Genomic DNA, 25,017 nt, shown 5'->3' on the forward strand with positions numbered 1-25,017 from the left:
ACGGGACGCGGATTTCCTGCGAAAGCCTTTCGCAGGAAGTTCCTGCGCAAGGATGCTGTGTGGGGCCCACCACTATGTTTTTGGGAAATGTATTCCGTTCATCCGTTTGGTGAGCTCGTTTTAGGAAAATCGACCAAAAACGAGGTGGATCCAAAACTAAAGTGGGCCACACGAGAGGGAAAATTGGGGAAATAAATACCTACCGTTGAAACCTTTTTGGGCTCCATCTTGATGTTTATATGCCATCCAAACCGTTTATAAGGTTATTAACACAGAGATGAAGTGAAAATACAAAAAATTTAGCTTGAAAGAAAGCTTTTATGGTCATGAGAATGTTTCAACAGTTCTAACTGAATCCCTAATGTTTAATCTCGTGTGGCCCACTTGAGTCTCGGATCCACCTCGTTTTTTGTAGATTGTCTTAAAATTATCTTGCAAAACGGATGAACGGAGTATATTTCCCAAAAACAATGGTGGTGGCCCCACCCAGCATCCTTGCGCAGGAACTTCCTGCGAAATGCTTTCGCAGGAAATCCGCGTCCCCCGTAACGTGGCACCAATCTACGTCGCTTTCTCCTGTTGACACGTGTACAGCCTGTGCCTACCCTTACCCCCACCTCTCCACCTATTTAAACCCCAACCCCATTTACGGTTTCTTCATCTGCTCTCAAATATTCCTCGAAGTTGATTTTCAACCGTTGGATACAGTTAAAAATGGCAGAGAGGCGTGATGAGTATGGAAACCCGGTTCAGCATGTCGGTCGACCTGGGACAAACCCGGTTAACCAAAGTGGCACCATAGGTGAATACGGTACAAACCCAGTTCACCAAACTGAAGGTGAATATGGGACAAACCCGGTTCACCAAACTGGCACCATAGGTGAATATGGGACAAACCCGATTCACCAAACTCGCACCACAGGTGTTGGTGGCGAACAAGGCCAGCTCCAGCGTTCAGGCAGCTCCAGCTCTTCCGTAAGTATATTTGATGTTTCTTAAGCGTGTTCTGGTGATTTCACTTAGTGGGTGGATCGTGTTGTGGACTAGATGAGCCAATCAACGGTTGTGATTATGGCTTTTGTGCACCGTATCTTGCGATGATGATCGATTGATACGTCGGATGGTGATGAGCGGACCGGATGAGCTGTCCATCGTACAGGCTTTGGCGGACATCTCACTAAAAGCCTTTTAAAATAGAATTATAGGGTGATATGAGGTCCACCAAAGCCTGTAACATGGAATTACAATCACAACCGTCAATCGGCTCATCTAGTCCATTCATCGTGGTCCAGACCTGGTTTTCTGGAGCAACGGGATTTATGTAGGCCCACACATCACAAAAATCTTACATTATAATGAACACAAGATAAACTGAGCAGTAGCAAATCTACACCGTTTGATGGATTTCATTGTTTTTAGAACTTTGATTTGTCTGTGTATTTTGTAGTCGGAGGATGATGAACAAGGTGGGCGTAGGAAGAAGAAGGGTTTGAAGGAGAAGCTGACAGGTGGGCGCAAGGCGACAAATGTCAGTCATCCAGGGTATGAGGGTGTACAGGTGGGCCACGAGCAAGAGAAGAAGGGTATATTTGGTGGGCACAAGGCGACGGATGTCAGTCATCCAGGGTATGAGGGTGTACAGGTGGGCCACGAGCAAGAGAAGAAGGGTATATTCGGTGGACACAAGACGACAGATGTCAGTCATCCAGGGTCTGAGGGTGTACAGGTGGGCCGCGAGCCAGAGAAGAAGGGTATGATGGAGAAGATCAAGGAGAAGCTGCACCAGTAGAACCTGTGCTTGCTATATACGTCAATCCGTGTGGACCTAGATATCTATGTGTCTTATATTGCTAAAATACGCATGGAGTGTTTACGTTGTTTCTTGTTTGTAATAAGCCGCGCGTGTTTCCTTCTATCTTATTATGTGGTAAGTAAACTTTTTATTGTGTGATATAACTTGGCAGTTCTGGTTATTGGTGATTTATGTGTTTTCCCACCGTGTGAACGGGTTAGATGGGCTATAAACAGCTGGGTGGGCCCCAGAAAGGTAACCTTCTGACTGTGGGCGTCCCCTATCCCACTGTTTCTAGTGGTGTGGCCCACTTTTTGAGTTTTTGATCTGCCTGATTTTAGGCATAAGACCCTGACATGATCTGTACACCTGATGAACGGAGTGGATTTTGGGCATAAGACCCTAACATGATCCAGCCAACTAACACATGGTGTGCGGACCTTATTTCTTAAAAAAACAAAACCCAAGGTCTGCATCGTTGATGTATGGACCCCACTTCTAATCCAATCCATTGATCTAAGCTGTTCGTTAGGTCAATCCGTGACTTGTGTGGGCCACACCGCATACAAAAGTTGAGAGGGGTTTCCCTCCATTAAAATATTCATAATCATTTGTTGGGCCCACGGAGATGTGGTTAGCAAATCCAGACCATCTATTATGTGTGTCCCGCTTGGATGAGGGGTCAAACTAAGTTTTAGATGCATCCAAATTTCAAGTGGGCCCCACCAAGTTCTTTTATATGTTTCAGGCACGTCTTCACATGATTTCAGATTGCAAGGCCCACCTGATTTCCTTATACGGATGATTTTTGGGATATTCCATATTTTAAAAGGACCCATCATCAAATGTACGGTGTTGTTGATCGACATACATCATAGTGGAGCACGCACAGCTCAACTTCATACCCACACAGCTCGACCTCATGGGAAGTTCCCATGAAGTCGACCGCATAGAACCATTTCCCACACGTGTATGTAATATATATACACACACACATGGACTTCCATGCAAACGTCACACAGATCTGGCAAAAATAACAACTTGATCAATGGCTTAACTTAGAATAGGTCAAATCAACAATCTGATCCGTCATTTGTTGACCTATCATCATGGATCGCTTATGATTCTATGAATCATTACTGTTATGCAATCTAAACCTTCCCATCAATTCCCTGGAAAAGGGATAGCCATGAAATTAAAGTGATGACAAATCAGGGATAATTTCCGTGTCTACACCGAGAGCGGATTAGATGTTACCCGTCAGGTAATTAGTGGGTTTTACCCTTACGGTGGGGCCACCTTAATGATGGGTTGTATATATCCTGGCCGTCCAAGTTCTAAGGATGCGCTCCCAAAAGTTAAGCAGATCCAAATCTCAGGTAGACCACAACAGAGGAAACATTAATAGCGTGACTAAACGCCCCACCGTTAAAAGACTTTGCCCAACGTATTGTTTCTTTTCTATATTAGCCAGCAATGCCCAATGTAGCGTTTCTTTTCCATATTGGGATTTGCAGGAGCACATGACAAAATCAAACACAATCCATAAGTCAAGATAGAATCAAAAAAAGTAATCACAATTGCAGTAATTATAATCACCGATGATAGAATCACATAAAGTAATCACAATCACAATAATTACGATCACATAAACAAAGTAATTACAATTGTATAAATGAAGAGACTCGTACAAAGTAATCACAATCGCAATAGGGTCTTTACTCTTGCCCGGGTGGTAGACTCCCAGGAGTTTCAACTCCTGGGCAAGGGTTCAATTACCCATAGGTGGTGAACTTCCACCATCGTGAGTGTGTGTGTGTGTGTAAAAAAAAATAAAAAATAAAATTCACAATCGCAATAATGCACAAATAAATTCAAAATTGAATAAAGTAATCACAATTACATAAAGAAATTCAGAATCGAATAAAGTAATCACAATCACACAAACGAATTCAACGAACAACGTGAAAATGCACTATGAAAAATTAAGTTAATTATAAGAGAAAGCCTTGCCCTCTTGAACCCTTTGACACGATTTGCATTAACCTTAATTCCATTTTTAAGATAATTTGTAAAAAATGTGTAAACTATGTAACACATCGACCAGTCTAAATACTTCGATTGGTTGGTCTAAATCCTTCGAATGGTCGAGTTGATCTGTCAACCAAAGTTTTTGACCTGTCGAAAACACTAGAAATTGTCTAGGGGATTTTTCCAAAAAATCGATTTAATTTGATATTCTTCGATCAGTTGACCAGACAGTCGACTAGTTGAACGCTCCTGTTTCAGTACAGATTTGAGTCATCTGATTTTCAACAATCTCCATCATAACTCTAATCTCATGCTGCAATATCCATGCTTGATTCATCTTTACTTTGTTTGCATTATAATTCAGTCTTCACTTGATATTTGCCAGATTCAAAGAATGTGCACAAAACTTAAACTTCTTTATAGGAACTATTATCATAAGCATGTCAGTTGGATTCACGCTTGTATGTATCTTCTCGAGGGTCATTCCGCATTCCTCTAGCACTTGTCAGATAAAATGATGATGCAAATAAATATGTTTAGTTCTAGAATGGTAAACCGAGTTCTTTGCCAAATTGATCGCGTTTTCACTGTCACAATTAACCAGCACAGTTTCCTGCGAAAGCCCCAATTGATGTATCATCCTTTAAACTAAATCAGTTCCTTGAATGCTTCCGTCACTACCATATACTCAGTTTTGGTTGTAAAAGAGCTACCACAGATTAAAGCATCGACATCTAATTGATCGTTCCACCCACTAATAGAAACAATTAACCGGAAGTTGACATTCTATTATCTATATTGCTTGTATAATCTAAATCCAAATAGCCTACTAACTTGTTCCCCGATTTTTTTTAATGTTAAGAAATAATCCTGTGTACCCCGAATATATCGAAGTATTCATTTCACTGCCTTTCAGTTTTGCTTGCCAGGGATAGACATGTATCTACTAACAACATCTATCACATGTGAAATATGTGGTATCGTACAGACCGTGACATACATCAAACCTCGAATCGCGCTTGAATATGACACACGAGTAACTTATTTTTTTTTCCATCTGTTTTAGGACACTGTTCAGAAGAAATCCTAAAATGAGTCGCATTAAGAATGTTGACCGTCTCTACCTTGTCCATCCCATACCTCACCAATACCTTTTTAAGGGATTCTGCTTGAGATAGCTATAGCCTATTTCTCTTCCTATCTCTGTGTATTTCGATGCCGAGAACTCTCTTTGTAACCTCCAGATCTTTTATCTCAAATGTCCCTGATAGATGAGCCATCAGTATGTTAATCTCAGACATGCTATGATTGTCGATAAGCATGTAATCAACATACAATACCAAGATAACAAACTTTCAATCACTTAGTGTCTTATAATAGACACAATGATCATACTCAATCTTGGTAAACCTTAGACTCATCATGAAAGAATCAAATTTCTTATAATACTGTTTAAGTGACTATTTCAGGTCGTATAATGAGCTCTTCAACATGCAAACCTTGCTCTCTGCCCCTTGTATTTCGAATACTTATGATTGCTTCATATAAATCTGTTCTTCCAATTCTCCATGTATGAAAGCAGTCTTCACATCCATTTGTTCCAGCTCGAGATTCTATTGGGCAACCAGCGCCAATACGAATATGATATATACTTGCTTTAGTACAGGAGGGAAGATCTCAATGAAGTTGACACATTCTCTCTGAGCATATTTCTTCGTTATCAGCCTTGTATTTTACATATCATGTTTCTTACTAAAGATCCACTTCCACCCGATCGCTTTACGGCCAATGGGTAGCTCCACCAGCTCACACTTTTTATTCTTGTACAAGTACTCGGATTTTAATGCGGTCAACATGTCATCACCACCCGCCTCCTCACTAGAGTTGGGCATCGAGTCGAGTCGGATCGAGTTAGGGCTGACTCAACTCAATCCGGTTTTGAAATAGGCCTGACCTGAACTCGATACCGAGTCCATCATGCTTGACTTGATCCGAGTTCGGTCTAGCTTAGACTGATCCGGACTGAGTCCAATCCGGTCAGAAGTACTGAGTTGAGTCAAGTTGGCAACGAGTCAGATTAAGAGATGAGGGCGTAAGAGACCGAGAGAGAGGAGGAGGAGGAGGAGGAGGAGGAGGGTGATGGTGGTGGGTGGTTGTCGGGCTTGGAAGATGAGGAGGATGAGGGAAGAAAAGAGAGAGGTCGAGCTTGTAAGATGATGAGGATAAGGAAGGGAGATAGAGATTTTGGGATTGGGTTGGGGTAGGGTGCGGCGGGTAGGGTTTGAGAGTCGGGTTTCAGATCGAGTCGGGTTTAACCGGATTGAGTTTTGGGTCAAGTCGGGTCGAGTTATTAGGTAACTTGAACTCGACTCAGCTTGAGTTTGGATTGGACGAAGCCTACTCAGTTTGGACCAACTCACCTATTTGGCTCGGGTTGAGTCAGATCGGAACGAGTCAGACAAGTCAAGTTAGTCGGATTGAGCTGTCCGGTGCCCACCTCAACTCCTCACTGGATTCCACAGTGTTGGCCTCTCTGGAAGAACCCTCCGATTTCTCCTCCATCGACTTAAGATTCTGAAAATCCTTCTTCATGTGCCCTGACATGCCACAATTTAGCACTTCAATTTGCCTTTGCCCTGCCCTTAGATTTGGATTTGATCACGAAAATCCACTATCCCACTCAGAATTTCTCTCCCTCATAACCAGTGCATATGTAAAAGCACCTATGTCACCGCTTTTTTTTTTCCTCATCGTTTTCGACTGAAGTGCTGAGATAATGGTCTCAACGCTAATGGTTGTCCTACCGGTGTGTAAAGAGGCTTTGAACGACTCATACGATTCTAGAAGAGAATTCAAAAGAATACATGCTTAATTTTCATCTTTCATTGTCTTATCCATATCCAACAATTTACAAACAAACCTATTAAAGTTACTAATGTGGGCTTCAATGTCAACCCCCTCCGCCATCGTCAAATTAAATAAATATAACTTTACGAGAAAAAGACATGATATAAAGTGAGAATAAACTATAAAGAACCAAGTTACAAGAGATAGAATCTTACTGATCAAAGTCCCAAGAAAAGGCCCAAGCTTTTCCTCTCTCCAACAAAACCCTTTCTAAACTTGCATTAACCTTAATCCTGTTTACACCATTTTATTTAAGCAAATAATATGAATATAAATAATTTGCCCAAACTGAGCAACACGCTGACATGTTGAAAACACAAAAAATTATCCAGAGAATTTTACCAAAAAATCAATTTAATTCAATATTCTTTAATCAGTCGACCAGACCATTAACCAGCCGAATGCCCCTGTTTCGGCACATATTTGATGTATTTAATGTTTAACGCCATCTAACCTCTAGTTAAGGTCAACCAAACCTGGACGAAGGGAAAATATAAAAATCAACTTGATCTAAAACTTGTGTGGCCCAAAATCTTCTAATGGTCATTCAACACCATTGTTTCCAACATATGAGATTTGGATCTACTTAAAAGTCTTGAGATCACGTTCTAAAATGGTATGGGAAACGGATGGACTGCACGGATGTATAAAAACTTGAGAAAGTGGGCCACCAACGGCTTGTGTGGGCGGTGGAATTTAAGTGAATCAGGATGGATAGTATTGTAAAATCTCTTAACCCTATATCCAAGCTGTTTGGATGGACGTGGATGTTAGTCTGCGTCGTGAGCCCCCGTTTTCAGAGGAAAAGGGAGGGATATTTAACACCCGACCAGGCACCATCAAGTATAACCGCTGGGAAGCTTCCACGTCACGGCACTGCGATACGAAGATCATTGTAAAATCCCTCTGATGCCATCGGTGAAGGGAGGAAACGTATTGGCTACTCCCCCAGCCACCAGCCAATTGCTGATGGTCGGTCTACTGTAGGCCCCACCATGATGTACGTGTTTCATCCATGCCATTCATCTATTTTTCTAGATTATTTTAGTGTATGAGACAAAAAATGAGGTATGTCCCAATATAACGTGGACCATATTACAGGAAACAATGTTGAATGAACATAAACCATTAAAAACATTTTGGGGCCCATAAGAGTTTTGGATCAAGCTGATCTTTGTTTTTTCCCTTCATATAGGTATGTATGACCTAATTAACAGATTAGATGTAAAATAAACAGCACAGTGGGCCTTAGGAGGATTTTAATGGTGGATATCCAATCATTATTGTTTTCCTGTGGTGTGGTCTACCTTAGATTTATATCCCTCTTATTGTTGGTATCAACCCTAAAATGTAAAAGGATTAATGGAATGGATGAAACACATACACTATGGTGAGCCCCACAGAGCACCGACTATCAGCCACCGGGCTAGTGGCAGGGGTAGCATCCAACCCGTCTCCGTGAAGGGAAGGGAAAGAGTGCCTTCTGTTGGAGGGACGCGGTGGCTAGTGGTCAGTGCTACGTGCTACGTGGACCTCACCACGATGTATGTTTTTTTAATCTACGTCGTCTATCCATTTTTAAAGGTAACTTTAGGTCTTGATTTCAAAAAATGAGATAGATCTAAATCTCAGGTGGACCATACCATGGCAAAAAAGTAGTGAGTGAATGTCCACCGTTAAAAGCCTCCTGGGGCCCACTGTAATTGTTATTTGACATCTAACCTATTAATTAAGTCATACTGAATTGGATTAAGTCATATATCAACTTAATCCAAAACTTTTGTGGCCCCATTAAGTTTTTAATGATGGACGTTCAATCAATAATGTGCGGTCCACTTAAGATATGAACCAACATCATTTTTGGGTTCATATCATAAATTGATACAGAAGAATGGGTGGATAGCATGGATGAAACACATACATAATGGCAGGGCCCACATAGAACCGACCTCTAGCCATTAGCTGGTGGCATGGAAGTAGCCATCCCTTTCCCCTTTGGAGTAAAAATTTTTTAACGGTGAAAATCAATATCTCCTCTACTATTTGTGGTGTGGTTCAAATGATCTTTGGATATTATTAATTTTTTGAGTAATGTTCTAGAATGATCTTTAAAAATATATGAACAGTGTAGATATAATAAATACATCACTGTGGGAGCCATGTAACCTTGATCTACTTTCAACTGTTCGTGGTCGGTGCTCGTCTTCGCACGATACGTACCTACAGCAGCTAGATAGCTGGTGTGTGGTACACCAGCCAATCCGCTTCCTTTTCATTGGTCTAGGTTCCGTGCGGGCACTTCTCATTCGTCGAAGTCACAGTCAGTGATAGGATAGATAAAAAAATTAAAAAAAAAAGAAAATCCAGGTCGCTGCTCCGGGAACGGATTGGCTACTCCCTGACACCAGCCCCGTGGCATGGTCGGTGATCCGTGGGCCCCACCATGATGTATGTATTTGACATCCAATTTGTTGATTAGTCATAAATACCCTGATGAAGGTAAAAAACAATGAAAAGCTTGATCCAATACTTTTATGGGCTCTAAAAAGTTTTTAATGTTCGATGTTCATTCAATACTGTTCCAATAATGTGATCTACTTTGATCGGGATATACCTAATTTTTTCGTATAATACCATAAAATGACCTAAAAAAATAAATGGATGGCATTGATGAAACACATACATCATCGTGGGGCCAGGTGGTCGTTGTTGTGTGGGCCCCACCATGATGTATGTATTTCATCTATTTTGTTTATCTATTTTTAAAGATCATTTTAGAGTTTTATCTCAAATAGGAGAGAGATATAAATCTCAGGTGAACCACAACATAGGAAAACAATAATGATTAGATATCCATCTTTTAAATTATACTAATGCCCATTGTACTGTTTATTTGACATCTAATCTATTAGTTAGATCATAAATACTGGAATGAAGGGAAAAACCACTGATCGCTTGATCCAATACTTTTATTGCCTCCACTGATCACTTGATCTAATACTTTTATTGCCTCAAAAAGTTTTTAATGGTTAGACGTTTATTCGACACCGTTTCCTAAAATGTAGTATACTTGGGATTGGGATATACCTCATCTTTTTTTTCTTTTTTTTTTTAATATCACGATGATGGCATTAATGGAACATATATATCATGGTGGGCCCACATAGCACCGACCACCAGCCATGGGCTGGTGGCAGAGAAACTAGCCAATCCGTTTACGTCTCCAGCTGCCAGTAAATTCCTGTTTTTCACTGCTTTATTGGGCACATCATCCTACACTGCATTTAATGCAACAGTACTTATAACGTCATTATCGGCGTGGACCAATCACGTAGAAAGAAATCAGAAATTTTTTATTTACTACCCAAATAAAAAAAGAAAAAGAGTACGGAATGCACAGGGAATTCTCTTTCATACACCAATTTTCACATTGGTCCAAGTCAGTGATAATAACATCAGCTGACATCAACCGAGAAAACAAAAATATTTTACAAAAATACATGCTTATTTCTAATAGGACAAGGAAATATACTACTTTCTCTTTCATACACCGATTGTCTCTGGACCCACCACCATGTTTTTGTTAGATTTACACCCTTCTTCTTCTTCTTCTTTGTTTTTTTTTTTTTTTTCTTTCACAGATCAGTTGAGACATTAGCCCAAAATTAGGCAGATCCAAAATATGAAGGAAGCATTGGGAATGGAATGACTATTGTTTGAAACCTTTCCATGACTCACTATGACATTTATTTGCCATCTAACATGTCCATTATGCCACACTAACTTAACGAAGGGAAAACACAAATATAAACTTGACTCGAGTCTTCTGTGGTTCTAAAAAGTTTTTAAGGTACATGTGATATTTCCACTGTTTCTATATATGGTGTGGTCCACTTAAGCTTTAGATCTACTTTATTTTGAACTTTAGATCTTAGTTTTTTGAGATGATGTCCTAAAATGATCTCATAAAATGGATGGACAATGAGAATCTAATGCATACATCATGGTGGGGACTACTGAAATTCCACACGTAAAAACTCGTAAGTTTTCTTCTCTCTCCGAAGTTGAATGCCTAGTGAACAGCAGGCACAACTGCACAACAACCAAATGTTCTTGACTTGGTTGAATATCTATAACCTGCTTCATGTGTTAGATACACATTGCCTATCTATTTTGCCATGTCAATTTAAGGCACTTGCCCCAAAACAAGCTAAATTGGTGTCTCAAAACAAGCTAGATCTAAAGTTAAAAGTAGACCACACTACCGGAAACGGTGGGAATTAGATGGTTTATTATTGAAAACTTTTTGGGGACATAGGAGTCTCCCATTAAATTGATATTTGTATTTTCCTTTCATTCATATCCGTGTGACCTAATGATTAGGTTAAATGACAAATAAACGTCGTGGTTGCCATAAGAAGGTTTCAATAGTAGTCATTCAAGCCCCATTGCTTTCAGCAGTGTGGTTCATTGGAGCTTTGGATTTGCATCTTTTTTTGTCTAATGCCTTAAATTGAATGGAAAAATGGACTGGCGGTGTGGATCTAACTTGGGATTTTATTTTTTGACTTTTCTAATTTCATATTTTTTTTAGAGTTTGTTACATTCTAATCTATTTGATAAAATTTTCTAATCTACTTCTTCATCTCGGGTATTACTCTTCTAATTTTCTTTTTTATTTTTTTAATGAATAGTAAAATCATTTCTAATATTTATAGCCACTTCACATGCCCTTGGTGTGTATGGCTGTGATTATTCAATTACAGTTATTTTTGGGTAGGGGTGTACACAAACTAAGCTAGCTCGGTTAGCTCGCTTGACTCGACTCGAAAAAGCTCGGTTCGACTTGGTTCAAAGCTGAGTTCGAGCTGAGTTGAGCTTGAAAATGAGCTCGAGCCGGCCCCAGCTCGACTTGACTCGTATCGAATCCAGCTCGAATTGAACTCGGGTTGAACCATTTTGGTGACTCGGTTACTTTGCCATTGATGTTGCTCACCAAGTGTTTGATAAAATGACTCATGTGGTTGGTGGCAAGGAAGTTACGTACATGTAACAAATATCTTTTTTTTTCTTGGTTTTTCTTTATTTTTATGTTGTTTAGAAGGTGTTTGATAAAATACCTGTAAAACCATTGCTTCTGTTTCATATACAGATGAGTTTTGAAGGTGAAGTCTAGGTATTTATAGAAATACCTCAAAAGCAAATTCAGCTCGATCTTGGCTTAAAATTGGCTCGAGCTGGCCTGAGCAGTTGACCGAACCGAGCCGAGCTGGCTAGTCAGGCTCAAAGACCGAGCCGAGCCAAGTTGAGTTTAAGCTAAGGTCAGCTAGTGGCCGAGGCTAGTGGAGCAGCGGCTAGCTCGGTTTGGTTCTGACTCGATATACACCCCTATTTTTGGTTGTTGGCACAGTTTATCGTGTTCCTATCAAACCGTCTTTAGTCTTTGATGGTAATATGTGGTTTACATGGCCAACACTAAATCTCTCCACGTGCACCTTTTTAGGCGTGGGAACGTGGCTTCTACCATGCAGATGAGGTGTCCAAGAATAGGTCCTTTCATTCCTGAGGTGGGTCCACCCCTTAATGAAAACAATACATGGTTAAGGAGAACTTGCCCAGCATCTGCAATCAACTTAGATATTTAGGCCGTCTAAAAGATGGACCGACTTACTTTTGTCCTTGTCATATTGGGTCCGACTTCATGCAGAGCTACGATTTTCCACGTGATGAGGCGGCTAGCAAGAGTAACAAGTCAGTGCTTTCTCAATAATGGAAGATACTAATCTTGATATTTGATCGGTTAATGTGGGCCCTAAACGTCTACTCCACTTGCTCCTTGACTCTGGAAACGGATTGGCTACTCCCCCTGCCACCAGCCCCGTGGCTGGTGGTCGGTGCTCTGTGGGCCCCACAATGATGTATTTGTTTCGTCCATTTTTACTGATCATTTTATGGCTTTACCCAAAAAATTAGAGGATATAAATCTCACTTGGCCCACACTACAGGAAAACAATAGTGATTGGATATCCACCATTAAAATCCTCCTAAGACCCTTTGTACTATTTATTTGACATCTAATCTGTTGATTATGTCATACGGACCCAGATGAGGAGAAAAACTAAATATCAGCTTGATTCAAAACTTTTATAGCCTCCAGAAAGTTTTTAATGGTCCAAGTTCATTCAACATTGTTTCTAGTAATGTGGTCCACTTGAGATTGGAATATACCTTAATTTGGTCTCATACAATAAAATGATCTAGAAAAATAGATGGACGGAATGGATGAAACACATACATCATGGTGGGGCCCACAGAGTACCGACCATCAGCCATTGGCCGGTGGCTGGGGGAGTAGCCAATCCGTTTCCCTTGACTCTTTAGCCAGGAACGGGCAGATCTGTGTGGGGGCCACCATGATGTATCAAGCCGTCTATCTCTTTTCTTAGATTATTTTAAGGTATGAGGCCAGAATATGAGATAGATCCAATCGTTTACATCAAATAATAAACTTGGATTGCAGTAAATGACAAAGCAGTAATCTCGCGGTTGTATTAAATGAATTTTACTGAGAGGTTGAGCACCGAGATTCGTTATTTAAGTGACATCATCAAGTTCCGTGGGCCCAACATGGAGTATGTTTTGTATCCAGGCCGTCCATCAATTTGGAGAGATCATTTTAGTGCATGAGCTAAAAAATAGTCAGATCCAAAGCTCGAGTGTACCCCATCACAGAAAACAGTAGGGAGAGTGATGTCTATCATTGAAAACTTCTAATGTCTACAAAAGTTTTTCGAAGAGGCTGATATTAGTTTTTTTACCTTATTTCATGTATGTGTTAACTTATGAACAGGTTGGATCTCAAAAAAACATCATGGTAGACCTTAGAAAGGTTTCAACGGTGGACACGTCACTCTCCCCACTGTTTTCTGTGGTGGCTCCACTCCAGCTTTGGATCGGTCTCATTTTTTGGCTCATGACTCAAATTAATCTCTAAAAATGGATGGACCGTGTGGATTCAAAACATACGTCATTTTGAGGCCACAAAACTTGGTGACGTCACTTCAGTAGCAAGTCTAGCCACTCACGCTGTCCGTAGCTAATCTGCGTCCCATTTTTTCGCTCATTCCTTAAAAAGATGGGACAAAACTCAAAAGGAATAAACAGCCAGGATAAACAGATGCATCAAGGTGGGCCCCAAACAGATCTGCCCTTTTCCGGCTAGAGACGGGCAGGGGCAGGACTTAATCCGCTTCCCTTTGGATGCATCATTAATCAAAGTGCGTCTAACCTCGTTTCTCACATAAAGGGATTGCTCCTGGCCCCAATCCGTCTAGGCAATGCTCTGTACGCGGTCCATTCATTTTTCCCAATCATCTTAAGATATGAGCTCAAGAATGAGGCAGATGCAAGGTTCAAGTGGGACCACACAGTGGGGATTGGACTCCCACTGTTAAGAACTTCGTATGAGCAGCAGAAGTTTTGGATCAATATGATATTTGTGTTTCCCTTTATCCAGCTATAAATGACATTATTAACAGGTTGGATGGCAAATAAATAAAAAAGTAGCCATTAGGAAGGTTTCAACGGTGAGTTTCATTATCGCTGTTACTTCCTGTGGCGCGGTTCACTTGAGCATTGGACATGTCTAATTTTTTTGGCTCATACTAAAATGATCTGAAAAAATGGAAGGACCGTGTGGATAAAACCCATATATAATAGTGGGCCACACAGAGCTCCTACGTGGTGTGGACACGGATTAGCTACTAAATCCGACAAGATCGAGACTATCTATAATCAGCTAGAGTACCTCGATCAACAAAGTTATTATCCTTCGGAAAATTAATATTTAGCAGGACCAAGTAACTTTGGGGACACCTAGTTGCCCAATCATTAATATATAGTCATGTGGCTGAGCACCTCGAGGGGCAATCCCTCGGTGGATTAGTCAGCCATGACGGATTCCAGAGGGCTGAGCACCCCATGGGGCAATCTTAGGTCTTCTCGGTCCCCTACCAAGGACACCATAGGACACAGGCGCCTGGGGGCAATCCACAGTCACACCTCTTGGGGGTTAACTTCCGGTCGCACCTTTATTTTACCAAGGACAACACAGGATAAAAGTACTCGAGGGGCACCCTCTGGCCACACATTTAATCTATGATGGCCATCAATGAGCAAAAGCGCCCAAGGAGCAACATCCGACCCCACTTCTCCCAACGACTGTACCTATGCAGCTTAGGAACCAAATCCTGAGCAGTCGCCAAGATATCTAGGACAGAGAAACCTGCCAAGACAGCAACGACCACTCGTCAGAAATATATCATAGGGATCATTTAGGAGTATGGTACCCAACCAAATGTTTGACGATTGCCTTGGCTGACCTATAGAAATCTGTACCTAGAGTGGGTTAATCGAAATTATGAATTCCCCAAAGGTTTCAGGTTCCCCGAGCTTACCTTATTCTCAAGAGATAGTGAGACCTCTACCATCGAACACATCATCAATTTTACCAAGCAATGCGAGGAAGCATCCTACTTCAACTTCATGAAGCTCATGTTATCCATGAATTCTTTAACAGGACTGACTTTTTAACCTACCAGCTAACTCGGTCCAAACCTGGACCAAGATGGAAGAGTAGTTTCATATGTAGTTGCATCGTACTGAGCCGGAAGTTTCCATGGTTGACCTTTCCAAGTTAAGATAGTTGTCGGAGGAGTCAGCCAAGCAATTTATTGCCCAGTTTAAGGTTTTCATAAACCACTATCTGATAATCCTACCCGAGGTCGAGTTGGCTCGGTTGGCCCTAGAGGGTATGGATTTTGATCTTTGCAAGTAAGTTCGAAGGCTCATACTTTGGTAACTATTTGACTTATCAACTAGGGCCGCTAGTACGAGCGGATCCTCCAAGAGGAGCAACAATGGATGAACGTATCCAAGGCCACATTTAATCATAACACACATTAGGAGGTGGTCGTAGCAAACATGGTACTTGTGCGGTCAGATGAGGATTACGATACCTTTTACGAGGTAGCCGTTGCTGAAATGATCGGTACACGGCCATACGAATGCCCCGCTTTTAAAAGGGTAGAGTGTACGGCCTCGGCCTTGGTAGTGACCTTTACGAGGGTGTTCCGTTCATGATCGACGAGCAATTGGTCGGTGAGGAGTAGATTGTTAGTATGGTTGAGTTATACGAGCTCAACCAGTAGTTTCCTAGCTCATTCCTTTTGGTATTTTGTATTCTTTTACATTTGTGTCGTTTGTGAGTTATACAGTCCCCTGTTGAGGGTATTTCTTTGGACATGTATATTATGGAATTAGCTCCCATATTCTCTCGTAAGGTTACTTCACCTATCTTAGAGACCCGCCATATTCCTGAGAGCTACTCTGATTTTTATGCGACACTAACTTGATATATGTGAACCCGTGGGAAGCACACCCACAAGAGGTACTTCAAAATGTGATATTTGAGTTTCCATTATGAGAGCACCATACTTGTGCAATGAAAACCGGGGCGTTATAAGAGTTAGCTTTAGAACAATTGCTCATTATTGGGTTAACACCCTCGAATTTGGGACTTGAGTCATCGAGGTGTTGAATTTTGCAGTGTTATTGTAACGGAGGAGGAATTTCCCTAGGAAGTGCAAAACTGAGTGGAGGGAAGTACTCATAGAGCCAAAGCTGTAAAAGCCATAAAGATCCCTTAGAATGGTGGAGATCATTGGTCATAAGACTAAGGAGGGTCCGATATAAATGAGAGAACAAAAGGAGCAAGGGCTAGATGGCGATTGGTGGTCAATGATTCAGCCAGCTCACTATACTCCTTGGTCATTTGGCCGGATGAGATGTTGAAAACAAAATGGCAGAACAACATCAACAGAAAAGCACAATGTTCCTGGTGCGACACGGGACCATGTTCATCTCTTCTCATATGTAGGTGGAGTGCACAACATTAGCCCATTGAGGAGAACTATGAGCTTGATGGTTCGACGTATTCGCCCCTGTTACGAAGACCTGTCAGTGCACAATCATCAAGAAGCTTGAGACTCATAAAACCCTGAGGGAAGTGGAAGCAGTTGGTCGAAGAATCCCATAAACAAATGGTTGCTGTTAGCAAGGCAAGTTGCACAACCGTCTCGATTCGAGAAAGCTAGATGCAACTAAAGATCCCAACGGTTCTCTAGTCATCCCAGAAGGCAGAGTCAATGCGGTTCAACCAGGCAATCCAGTCTGGAGAAGGGCAAGGCCATAACTGAGGAAGAGAAGTGCCTGGGTTCTAGTGAGACTAGTTCAAAGAAGATGCCTACAGGAGGAGCGTCTCTTGGAGGTACAGGGGAAAGAAGCGAAGAAGAAAAGAAAAATCCTCCTCCCTGGGTAGGAGTGAAAACATGGTCTGGCTAGCCGATCTCATAATGAGTAAGGGTGTTTGGAAGAACGAAACCAATAAAGTGTTTGATAATAGGCTTTAGTGAATTAGGGGCAAGAACATCCACATCTGTTGATTCGGGTTAAGACTACCTACAATAAGAAGCCATGATGCAAGGAGACTGGGGAAAAAGCAAGAGAATAAAATTGGTTAAGGAACAAAGTAAGAATGATTGCGATGGAAACATAATCGTATAAAAACGAAATGAAACATCACAATTGGTATCCGTAATAAAAGTTGGCAATCCTGCCAGATGAATTTCGACGCCCGCAATAACTCACATGACAGTCAAAACACAAACCCCGTCTAGCCACGCATTGCACGTCTGAACGGTTGCTGAAACTCAAACATCAAACGTCTCATCTCATCTCATGATGCGAAGAGACTTGGGGAATTGTTTACACCCATTTTCGGTGCCCTGACGTGGTCTAATAGAAAATCGCCATGTGGTGACACTTCGTGTTTGGCACACAGGGAAGTCGTACTCGCACCCGAAGAGATCTTCGATTGATCTTCCTTCGATATTACGCATTCAGTCATTAATGCGATAACACAAACCCTTACACATGCCTTTAGGGGGATGAATTGTCGCATACCACGTGGCATGATCAACGTGCCCATTAATGAGGTAGCATACTTGACACAACTACAAAAAGTCCAGTCAAGAGAACGGATCTAATCACGTATTTGGTTATGATATTCTCGGTGAAGCTGTCTCTTATCGTCCTACTAAAATAAGAGATATTCTCAAAGATGTTAAGAGAGCCAGCAACACTCGAGAAGATTTTGAATATTAAGAGATTGGACCAATTCCATTCTAATCCAACCTTGGTTTGAACCCCGATTGAGAGAGACAGACACATCAACTAGATTAGGTTCCCCATTCCATACATCAATCAGAATAAAGAGAATGGGAGAACTAGATATGACTTGGTTTGATAATAGATTGATGTCGGGTGTCATACCCCACCACACTCCAAACCGTCACCTTACAGATGGTCAAATGCGGAAGGTAGTTTGATCCGTACCGTCTAACATATCGAAGTTGACGAGGTGGGCCATCAACAAAGATGTTGATTGGCCATGATCGGTCTAGATCTAGCCCTTGAGGTTCGTTGATCTTGGTCTAATTGTCTTCATCAGAGAAACTTTGGTAATTCCATGCCTAATCTGTAGTGGGTCACGAACATCTTCACGGAGGATCAATTATGAGAAGAAGATCCGAGAAGCCAACAAGTCCTGATATAGTTGGAGTCATTTCTTTCCAATACAAGACGACAGTTCTATATCAATCAAGGATATTCCCATATTCAGAACTGTGATGTGAGTGCGAAGAATTTAAAAGCAACAAGGAAACCCAAAGAGGAGTTTCACTGCGTCGATAAGCTAGAAGAGCTCAAGGCCCTATGCCAATCATATCTATTTATTTTTCATTAATCTTTCCTTGGCTTAGCCTAACTTAGTCCTACTATAGATAGCTATTACAGAACGGCTCTTGCAATATCATCAACCTTAAGTTGTAAGATCATGATCAATTAAGTTACAATTTGATTGATCATACTAATCCAGTCACATTCCGTTGACCACCCACCTCAATCATCTATTTCCATAGACGTATCATGTATTTATCTTTCTTTCTCATTTTAATTTTTTTATTTCTCTGATTGATTGTTATTCTACCAATTGCAATGGGCCATACATTTAAACATCAATAAAATTGCCATTGTTTAGCCATATATATTTATCTATATATTCTTATTAATTTGAAGGGCATACAATCCTAAAGACCGGTGAAATAAGAAGTTATTAAATCAGTAAACTCATGTCTATTGTCACAAGACAAAAAGAACTAATTTAGAAGGGCTAATCCCTACCTTTTCACAAATCACTCTAACGGAGTGTATACCAGTGGTTTAGAGAGTAATTGGATCCCGGTCTCTAATCTATCCGTCAATGCAGGGGACACCAGCGATTCAATCAAAACCTTTGAGTTAAGTAGACTATGACACGTTTGTGCATCTTACACCCATGCCAATCCACACATGAATGACCAACCCAAGCCCTCGGCTCACAAGTATGACATTGTTTGAAAACTTCTTAGATGCCACGGAAGTTTTGGATGAAGCTGATATTTGTTCTGTTTTTAATTTTCATCCGGTCTGTAACACATTATTAACAGGTTGGATGACAAATAAACATCAGTACCATAATTAGAAAGCTTTCAACAGTCGATGCCATTATACCACTGATTCCTGTGGTGTGGTCCACTTGAGCTTTCGATATGCTTCAATTTTGGAATAATGCCCTAAACTAAGCTGGAAAATGGATGGACCACATACATCAAAAATCACGGTGGGCCCCACAGTCCCTCTATCCCCCGTGCAACATACGCTGGATTCCGACTCGCGACAAAGGGAAAACAAACAAAAGCACTCGTGGCTGAACTAGGGCCCTTCATGTTACTGTCCTCATTTTTAAGAGTCACCATAAAACAATCTTCCAAAACAGAAAAGGCCCACCACTTCAACAGATTCATTCAAATTTCACTCTCTTATACACCCCATCTCCATCCTTCTCAGCCGTTCCTTTCACAAAAATCACTGAATATCACCATTTACTAGTTTTTTAAGCTTACCTAACCGTTAACAATTCCAAATTTCTTGCGAGTACAGATTCATACAAAACTCCAGTTCGAGCCAAAAACAGGATCGAATCTTATTTAATTCCCTGAAAGAGTCTGCATTTTAGTTTTCACAGATTATCAGCAACACCCATTTGAGATCATACCATAATTCACATGGCACGGTTCGCCGGCATGGAAGAAACTGATAAAAGCTACCACGGATTCTCTCTTCCGGTCAATTCCGATCACAAGGCAACTGAATTGCGGTTATTCTCAGCGTCGCCGCCCCACATGCGTGCATTCCACCTTGCATGGATATCACTCTTCACATGCTTCTTATCGACATTCGCCACGGCTCCGCTCCTTCCGATCATCCGCGACAACCTCAACCTCACCGATACAGATATCGGCAATGCCGGCATCGCATCTGTCTCCGGCGCCATTTTCTCAAGGCTGATCATGGGGCCCGCCTGCGACCTCATCGGGCCCCGCCTCACTTTGGCGACTGTCTCACTCCTAATCGCTCCCACCGTCTGCTTTACCTCCATCGCCTCCTCCGCCACACCCTTCATACTCCTCCGCTTCTTCGCCGGTCTTTCGATTGCCAACTTCGTCGCTAACCAGTTCTGGATGAGCTCCATGTTCTCCGCCTCTGTCGTTGGCTTCGCCAATGGCATCGGCGCCGGATGGGCTAATGTAGGGAGCGGCGCAGCCCTGCTCCTGATGCCGCTTATCTATTCCCTCATATGCAGTATCGGTGTCACATCGTTCACTGCATGGCGAGTCGCTTTCTTCGTCCCTGCAACGCTCCAGGCTGTAACGGCGATCATGGTGTTGGTGTACGGCCAGGATTTGCCTGATGGAAACTTCAGGAAGCTTCAAGATTCGGGAGAGAAGCAGAGGGATGATTTCTTCAGTGTCATTTTCAATGGGATAAAGAACTATAGGGGTTGGATCTTGGGTTTGGTCTACGGCTACTCTTTTGGCGTCGAGCTGACTGTAGATAACATCATCGCGGAATATTTCTACGATCGGTTTGGGCTGGGAATTCGGGTTGCTGGGATGGTAGCGGCGGGTTTCGGGCTGGCGAATGTGGTGTCTAGGCCGTCAGGTGGGATGGTTTCTGATGCGATGGGGAGGAGGTTTGGGATGAGAGGGAGGCTGTGGAGCTTGTGGGTGGTGCAGGCCATTGCAGGAGCTCTGTGTGTACTGCTCGGTCGAGTAAACTCGCTCGGTGGCTCTGCTGCTGTGATGTTCGCTTTCTCTTTGTTCGTTCAGGCCGCCTCCGGACTCACATTCGGCATCGTTCCTTTTGTTTCTAAGAGGTTAGAGTTAGATTGATTCATATCTCGATTGAAGAACATATCTGACTCGGCCGAGTCAATGATTAAACTGTGGCCATGCCATGGGAGATGAAATCATGATGGTGCTACCTGTGTGGGTCCCACGTGAGGTGTGTAAGACATCGAAATTTTCCATCAGATGCGTCACCTCATTTTACACATCAGCCCAAAATTCAGGTTGATGAAAGACTGGGAGGTGACACAACACAGGAAACATTTTGGAAGGGTTCGATGTCATTCAGATATCACATCAGCCCGATACCATTGGAGAGTGCCCCACCATCATGAAATTGACTGTGGCAGGTTTGAGTCGTTCAAAACAGAAAACCAGTCAGCTCGGATGAGTGAACTCGGCTGGAAAGTTTCCTTAATTGTTGATCGGACTGATAAATCCCTGTTTTTATTTTATTTTACTTTAGACAACTGATTCCCAACAGTCAGCTGCATGCTAACTTAGCATGCAACCTTCTCATCCCTTCCAGGATGCCATATTTGTAGGTCATCTAAGCCATGAAAAAGGTGGGCCCACCATGAGATCACAAATCTAAAAAATACGGCCCATCCTCTCATTAGCTGAGACAATCTGCCAAGTCAACCACTGATTTCAATGGTGTGGCCCACCTGATAAGTGGACCATCGTGTTTTTTTAAGGGGGTGATCATTATGGTTGGGACCCACCGTTTGCATTCGTGACACGTCCAAGTTGAGTGATCAGGCCACGCATAGGTTCAGCTTCAGCCCAGATTTTGAACTGTTGGGGTGGGGTCTATTCAAAATTTTGATTATGCTTGGGTCTGCACATGAACAGCCCTAAGTGTAGATTAGAATCTATGTGCCACCTTAAATCAATACTTGACCAGTTCTCAGTTGACTCGGCCAAAAACACTCAATTTACACACTTCTTTTTTTCTTTAAAAAATAAAAAATAAAAAATTAGGTAAAGTTGGAGGGCGAACCTTCATCTGAACATGGGGCATCTTTGTTAGGGTTGCAACTTGGGTTCAGCTAAACCTATAGCTGGGCATCGAGTCGAGTCGGGCCGAGTTAGGGCTGACTTGACTCGATCCGGTTTTGAAATAGGCTTGACCCGAAATTGATCCGACTTGATACCGAGTCTAGCATGCCTGACTCGATCCGAGTTTGGTCTAGCTTGGACTGATACGGACCGAGTCCGATCGGGTCGGAAGTACCGAATCAAGTCGAGTTGGCACTGAGTCAGATTGAGAGATGAGGGAGGGAGGGAGTGGAGAGGAGAGAGGAGGAGGGGGTGGGTGATGGTGGTGGGTGGTTGCCGGGCTTAGAAGAAGAAGAGGAGGGGGATGAGGGAGGGAGAGAGTGGAGAGGAGAGAGAGGAGGAGGAGGAGGGTGATGGTGGTTGGTGGTTGCTAGGCTTGGAAGAGGAGGATGAGGGAGGGAGAGAAGTTAGGATCGGGTCGGCCTAGGGTTAGAGAGTCGGGTCAAGTTGGGTTTCGGATCGAGTCGAGTCTAACCGGATCGAGTTACTGGGCAACTCAAACTTGACTCGGTTTGAGTTGGGATTGGGTGAAGGTTACTCGGTTTGGACTGACTCACCCATTTGGTTCGGGTCGAGTCAGATCGGACGAGTCGAGTTAGCCAGATCGGGTCGTCCCGTGCCCACCTCTAGCTAAACCTGAGCCCGACTGACCCAATCCTGAGTTCGGTGGGGTTGTGAGGATCCTCTCGTCGGATTTGGGTTGGAAAACACCAACCCAATTTGGAATCATGTTGGGTTTGGTTGACCAAATTCAAGTCGGATTAGGTTAGGTTGGGAATAATCACATGTATTTAAGTCAGGTCAGGTCAAGTTGCAGGTTGGGACCTCCTAAGGTTGGGTTGGGCTCGGGTTAACCCACCCCAATTGCCATAAACAATACATTTCTCTTTTTCTTTCTCTCTTGGGGTATTTGGTTGCACTGAAATTTCATGATATTTTGTGATTAATCAGTCTAATATAGCGCAAATTTTCAAGAAAATTTATGAAATACGGTGCAGCCAAACACACCCATTGGAAATGATGTTCTTATATATTTCAAAAACATGTTGGCAGGTCATTAGGAGTAATATCAGGAATGACTGGGAGTGGAGGAACAGTGGGTGCAGCTGTAACCCAATACCTCTTCTTTTCAGGCTCAAATTTTTCAAAGGAAACAGGCATCACCCTCATGGGCATCCTCATTCTTACCTCTACTCTGCCCATCACCTTCATACACTTCCCCCAATGGGGAGGCATGTTCTGCGGCCCATCCGTCGAAGCAAATGCCACAGAAGAAGATTACTACTTGCTCGAATGGGATACAAAGGAGACAGATACATCCAGCCCACAAGCTTAACAATCATTCCCATGAATGAATCAGGCAATAGAATGACTGTGAATCCTAGCTATCCAATACTTGGCTTACATATATTTGCCTGTGTTTGCTTTGGTGGCCCACATGCTGAATGGTTAGATGATCAGAACTGACCATGATGTGGACTCAATGTTGTAATGGCATACGTAAGAAACTTATTGTGACTATCACTCTCTGTAGATGAATTTAGAACACAATGAATTCAAGTCTTAAGAATAAAAAATTAAGATCATTGCTGAAGTGCAATCATAGGATAATATCATCTGAAGTTGGGCGCTTTCTTTGATCTGACCCAGCCATCTTTTCTCAATCAACTCATTATCAACAACAATATATATATATTCCCCTTAAAAAAGACCAACATCACACACATCATTCGTCTATTTTAGGATAGTACTTGTCAGTGACCTGCAGCATGACATGGGTTTGTTCGATTGGCTGTGGGGCCCATGTTAAGGTGGTAGACACTGTTCATATGATTGTCCACAAAGTGGATTAGTGATTCTGTTTAAGCCTCTCAGATTAATTAGTCTGACCTTTAGATATTTGTCCTGCTTTATGTTGAATGAGAGCATCTCTTCTTCTTCTTCTTCTTTTTTTCTCCCCTCATTCTCTTAGCCATCTAGTTGTAGGTTACCATATCAAAGGTCTGGAATCTTCCAATTTGGAAGAATTCTAGGCATTCCTCATCGTTGGTGAGATCCATTGGATTAATGGGTGGAATCGATGGACCACTTGCCTGACATGAACAAAATTCCTACAAGCAATTTAATGATGATGCAGGGATGAACGTGATGAGGTCGAGCACCATCTTCCTCGGGGATAATTATTTGAAATCCACGGAGCTTATCTAGACTCCTCGCAGAGATTCCTCAAATTCAGAGATAGAAAATAGAAATAAATTCTGAAATAAATTGATTAATTTACAATCCCTTAAATATTGATATAAACCCTAGGAAGAACTTCAAAATTAAACTCCAACTCAAACTCTCTAAAATTGTGACTTTAAATAGTAAACTTAATTACTATTTTATAGATGGTCATGATTTCCACTGGACTTCATAGTTTTCGGCCAAAAATAGTAAGTGTCCTATTTGGATTAATCACGTTATTCTCCTAATTTTTCTAAGCACTTTTCGTGTTGGACACAACTCCTAAAACTCAATAGATCAAAAGTTATGATTGAACTAAAACTTATTATAAATAGTAAAAATAAAAGTAAAATAGATTTTCGACCATCGATACAGTGGAATCTTAGAAGGGTTGGCTGACTAAAGTAGCTTCTCCTCCCCAAAATCATATATAGTATGCCGAATAACTCATTCTGGTTTGAGATATGCTTGTTTTAAGATTCTAACAGTCTGGATCACTTCCACCTCTAATTGGGCCTTCTTTGGTCCATCTTGCCCATGAAATTATCCGCGACCCAGTCTACATGATGAGTGGGATTCTAAATTTCCTATACTTAAAAAATCCCAGCTATCTTTAAAACTATCATTTAACTGATCCTTTTTGCTCATCTTGGA

General features: G+C 41.9%; 2 protein-coding genes across 3 annotated transcripts; both read left to right on the forward strand.

Moving 5' to 3' along the window:
- Nucleotides 1-669: 669 nt before the first annotated feature.
- On the forward strand, nt 670-1,956 carry LOC131235009 (abscisic acid and environmental stress-inducible protein TAS14-like). The gene is made up of 3 exons (XM_058232075.1): nt 670-802; nt 839-975; nt 1,448-1,956. The coding sequence occupies exons 1-3, from the start codon at nt 715-717 to the stop codon at nt 1,787-1,789; spliced, it is 567 nt and encodes a 188-aa protein (XP_058088058.1). The 5' UTR covers nt 670-714; the 3' UTR covers nt 1,790-1,956.
- A 17,647-nt stretch (nt 1,957-19,603) lies between these two features.
- On the forward strand, nt 19,604-23,658 carry LOC131235047 (high affinity nitrate transporter 2.5-like). Of its 2 annotated transcripts, none has more exons than XM_058232142.1 (2): nt 19,604-21,104; nt 23,271-23,658. In XM_058232142.1, exons 1-2 carry the CDS (start codon nt 19,954-19,956, stop codon nt 23,602-23,604), a joined length of 1,485 nt encoding a protein of 494 aa, XP_058088125.1. In that variant the 5' UTR covers nt 19,604-19,953; the 3' UTR covers nt 23,605-23,658. The 2 variants fall into 2 exon arrangements, with proteins under 2 accessions (XP_058088125.1, XP_058088126.1); XM_058232143.1 differs by having other exon boundaries at nt 19,628-21,104; nt 23,191-23,658.
- Nucleotides 23,659-25,017: the final 1,359 nt, after the last annotated feature.

The sequence above is a fragment of the Magnolia sinica genome, chromosome 19 (assembly GCF_029962835.1).
Source record: "Magnolia sinica isolate HGM2019 chromosome 19, MsV1, whole genome shotgun sequence".
In the NCBI taxonomy this organism is placed as follows: Eukaryota; Viridiplantae; Streptophyta; class Magnoliopsida; order Magnoliales; family Magnoliaceae; genus Magnolia; species Magnolia sinica.

Coding starts and splice junctions, on each gene's coding strand:
- LOC131235047 (XM_058232142.1), top strand. CDS start 19,954: ATGGCACGGTTCGCCGGCATGGAAGAAACTGATAAAAGCTACCACGGA. Junction 21,105..23,270: donor GTTCCTTTTGTTTCTAAGAG/GTTAGAGTTAGA, acceptor TCTTCTTTTCAG/GCTCAAATTTTTCAAAGGAA.
- LOC131235009 (XM_058232075.1), top strand. CDS start 715: ATGGCAGAGAGGCGTGATGAGTATGGAAACCCGGTTCAGCATGTCGGT. Junction 803..838: donor TAACCAAAGTGGCACCATAG/GTGAATACGGTA, acceptor ACCAAACTGAAG/GTGAATATGGGACAAACCCG. Junction 976..1,447: donor CAGGCAGCTCCAGCTCTTCC/GTAAGTATATTT, acceptor TGTATTTTGTAG/TCGGAGGATGATGAACAAGG.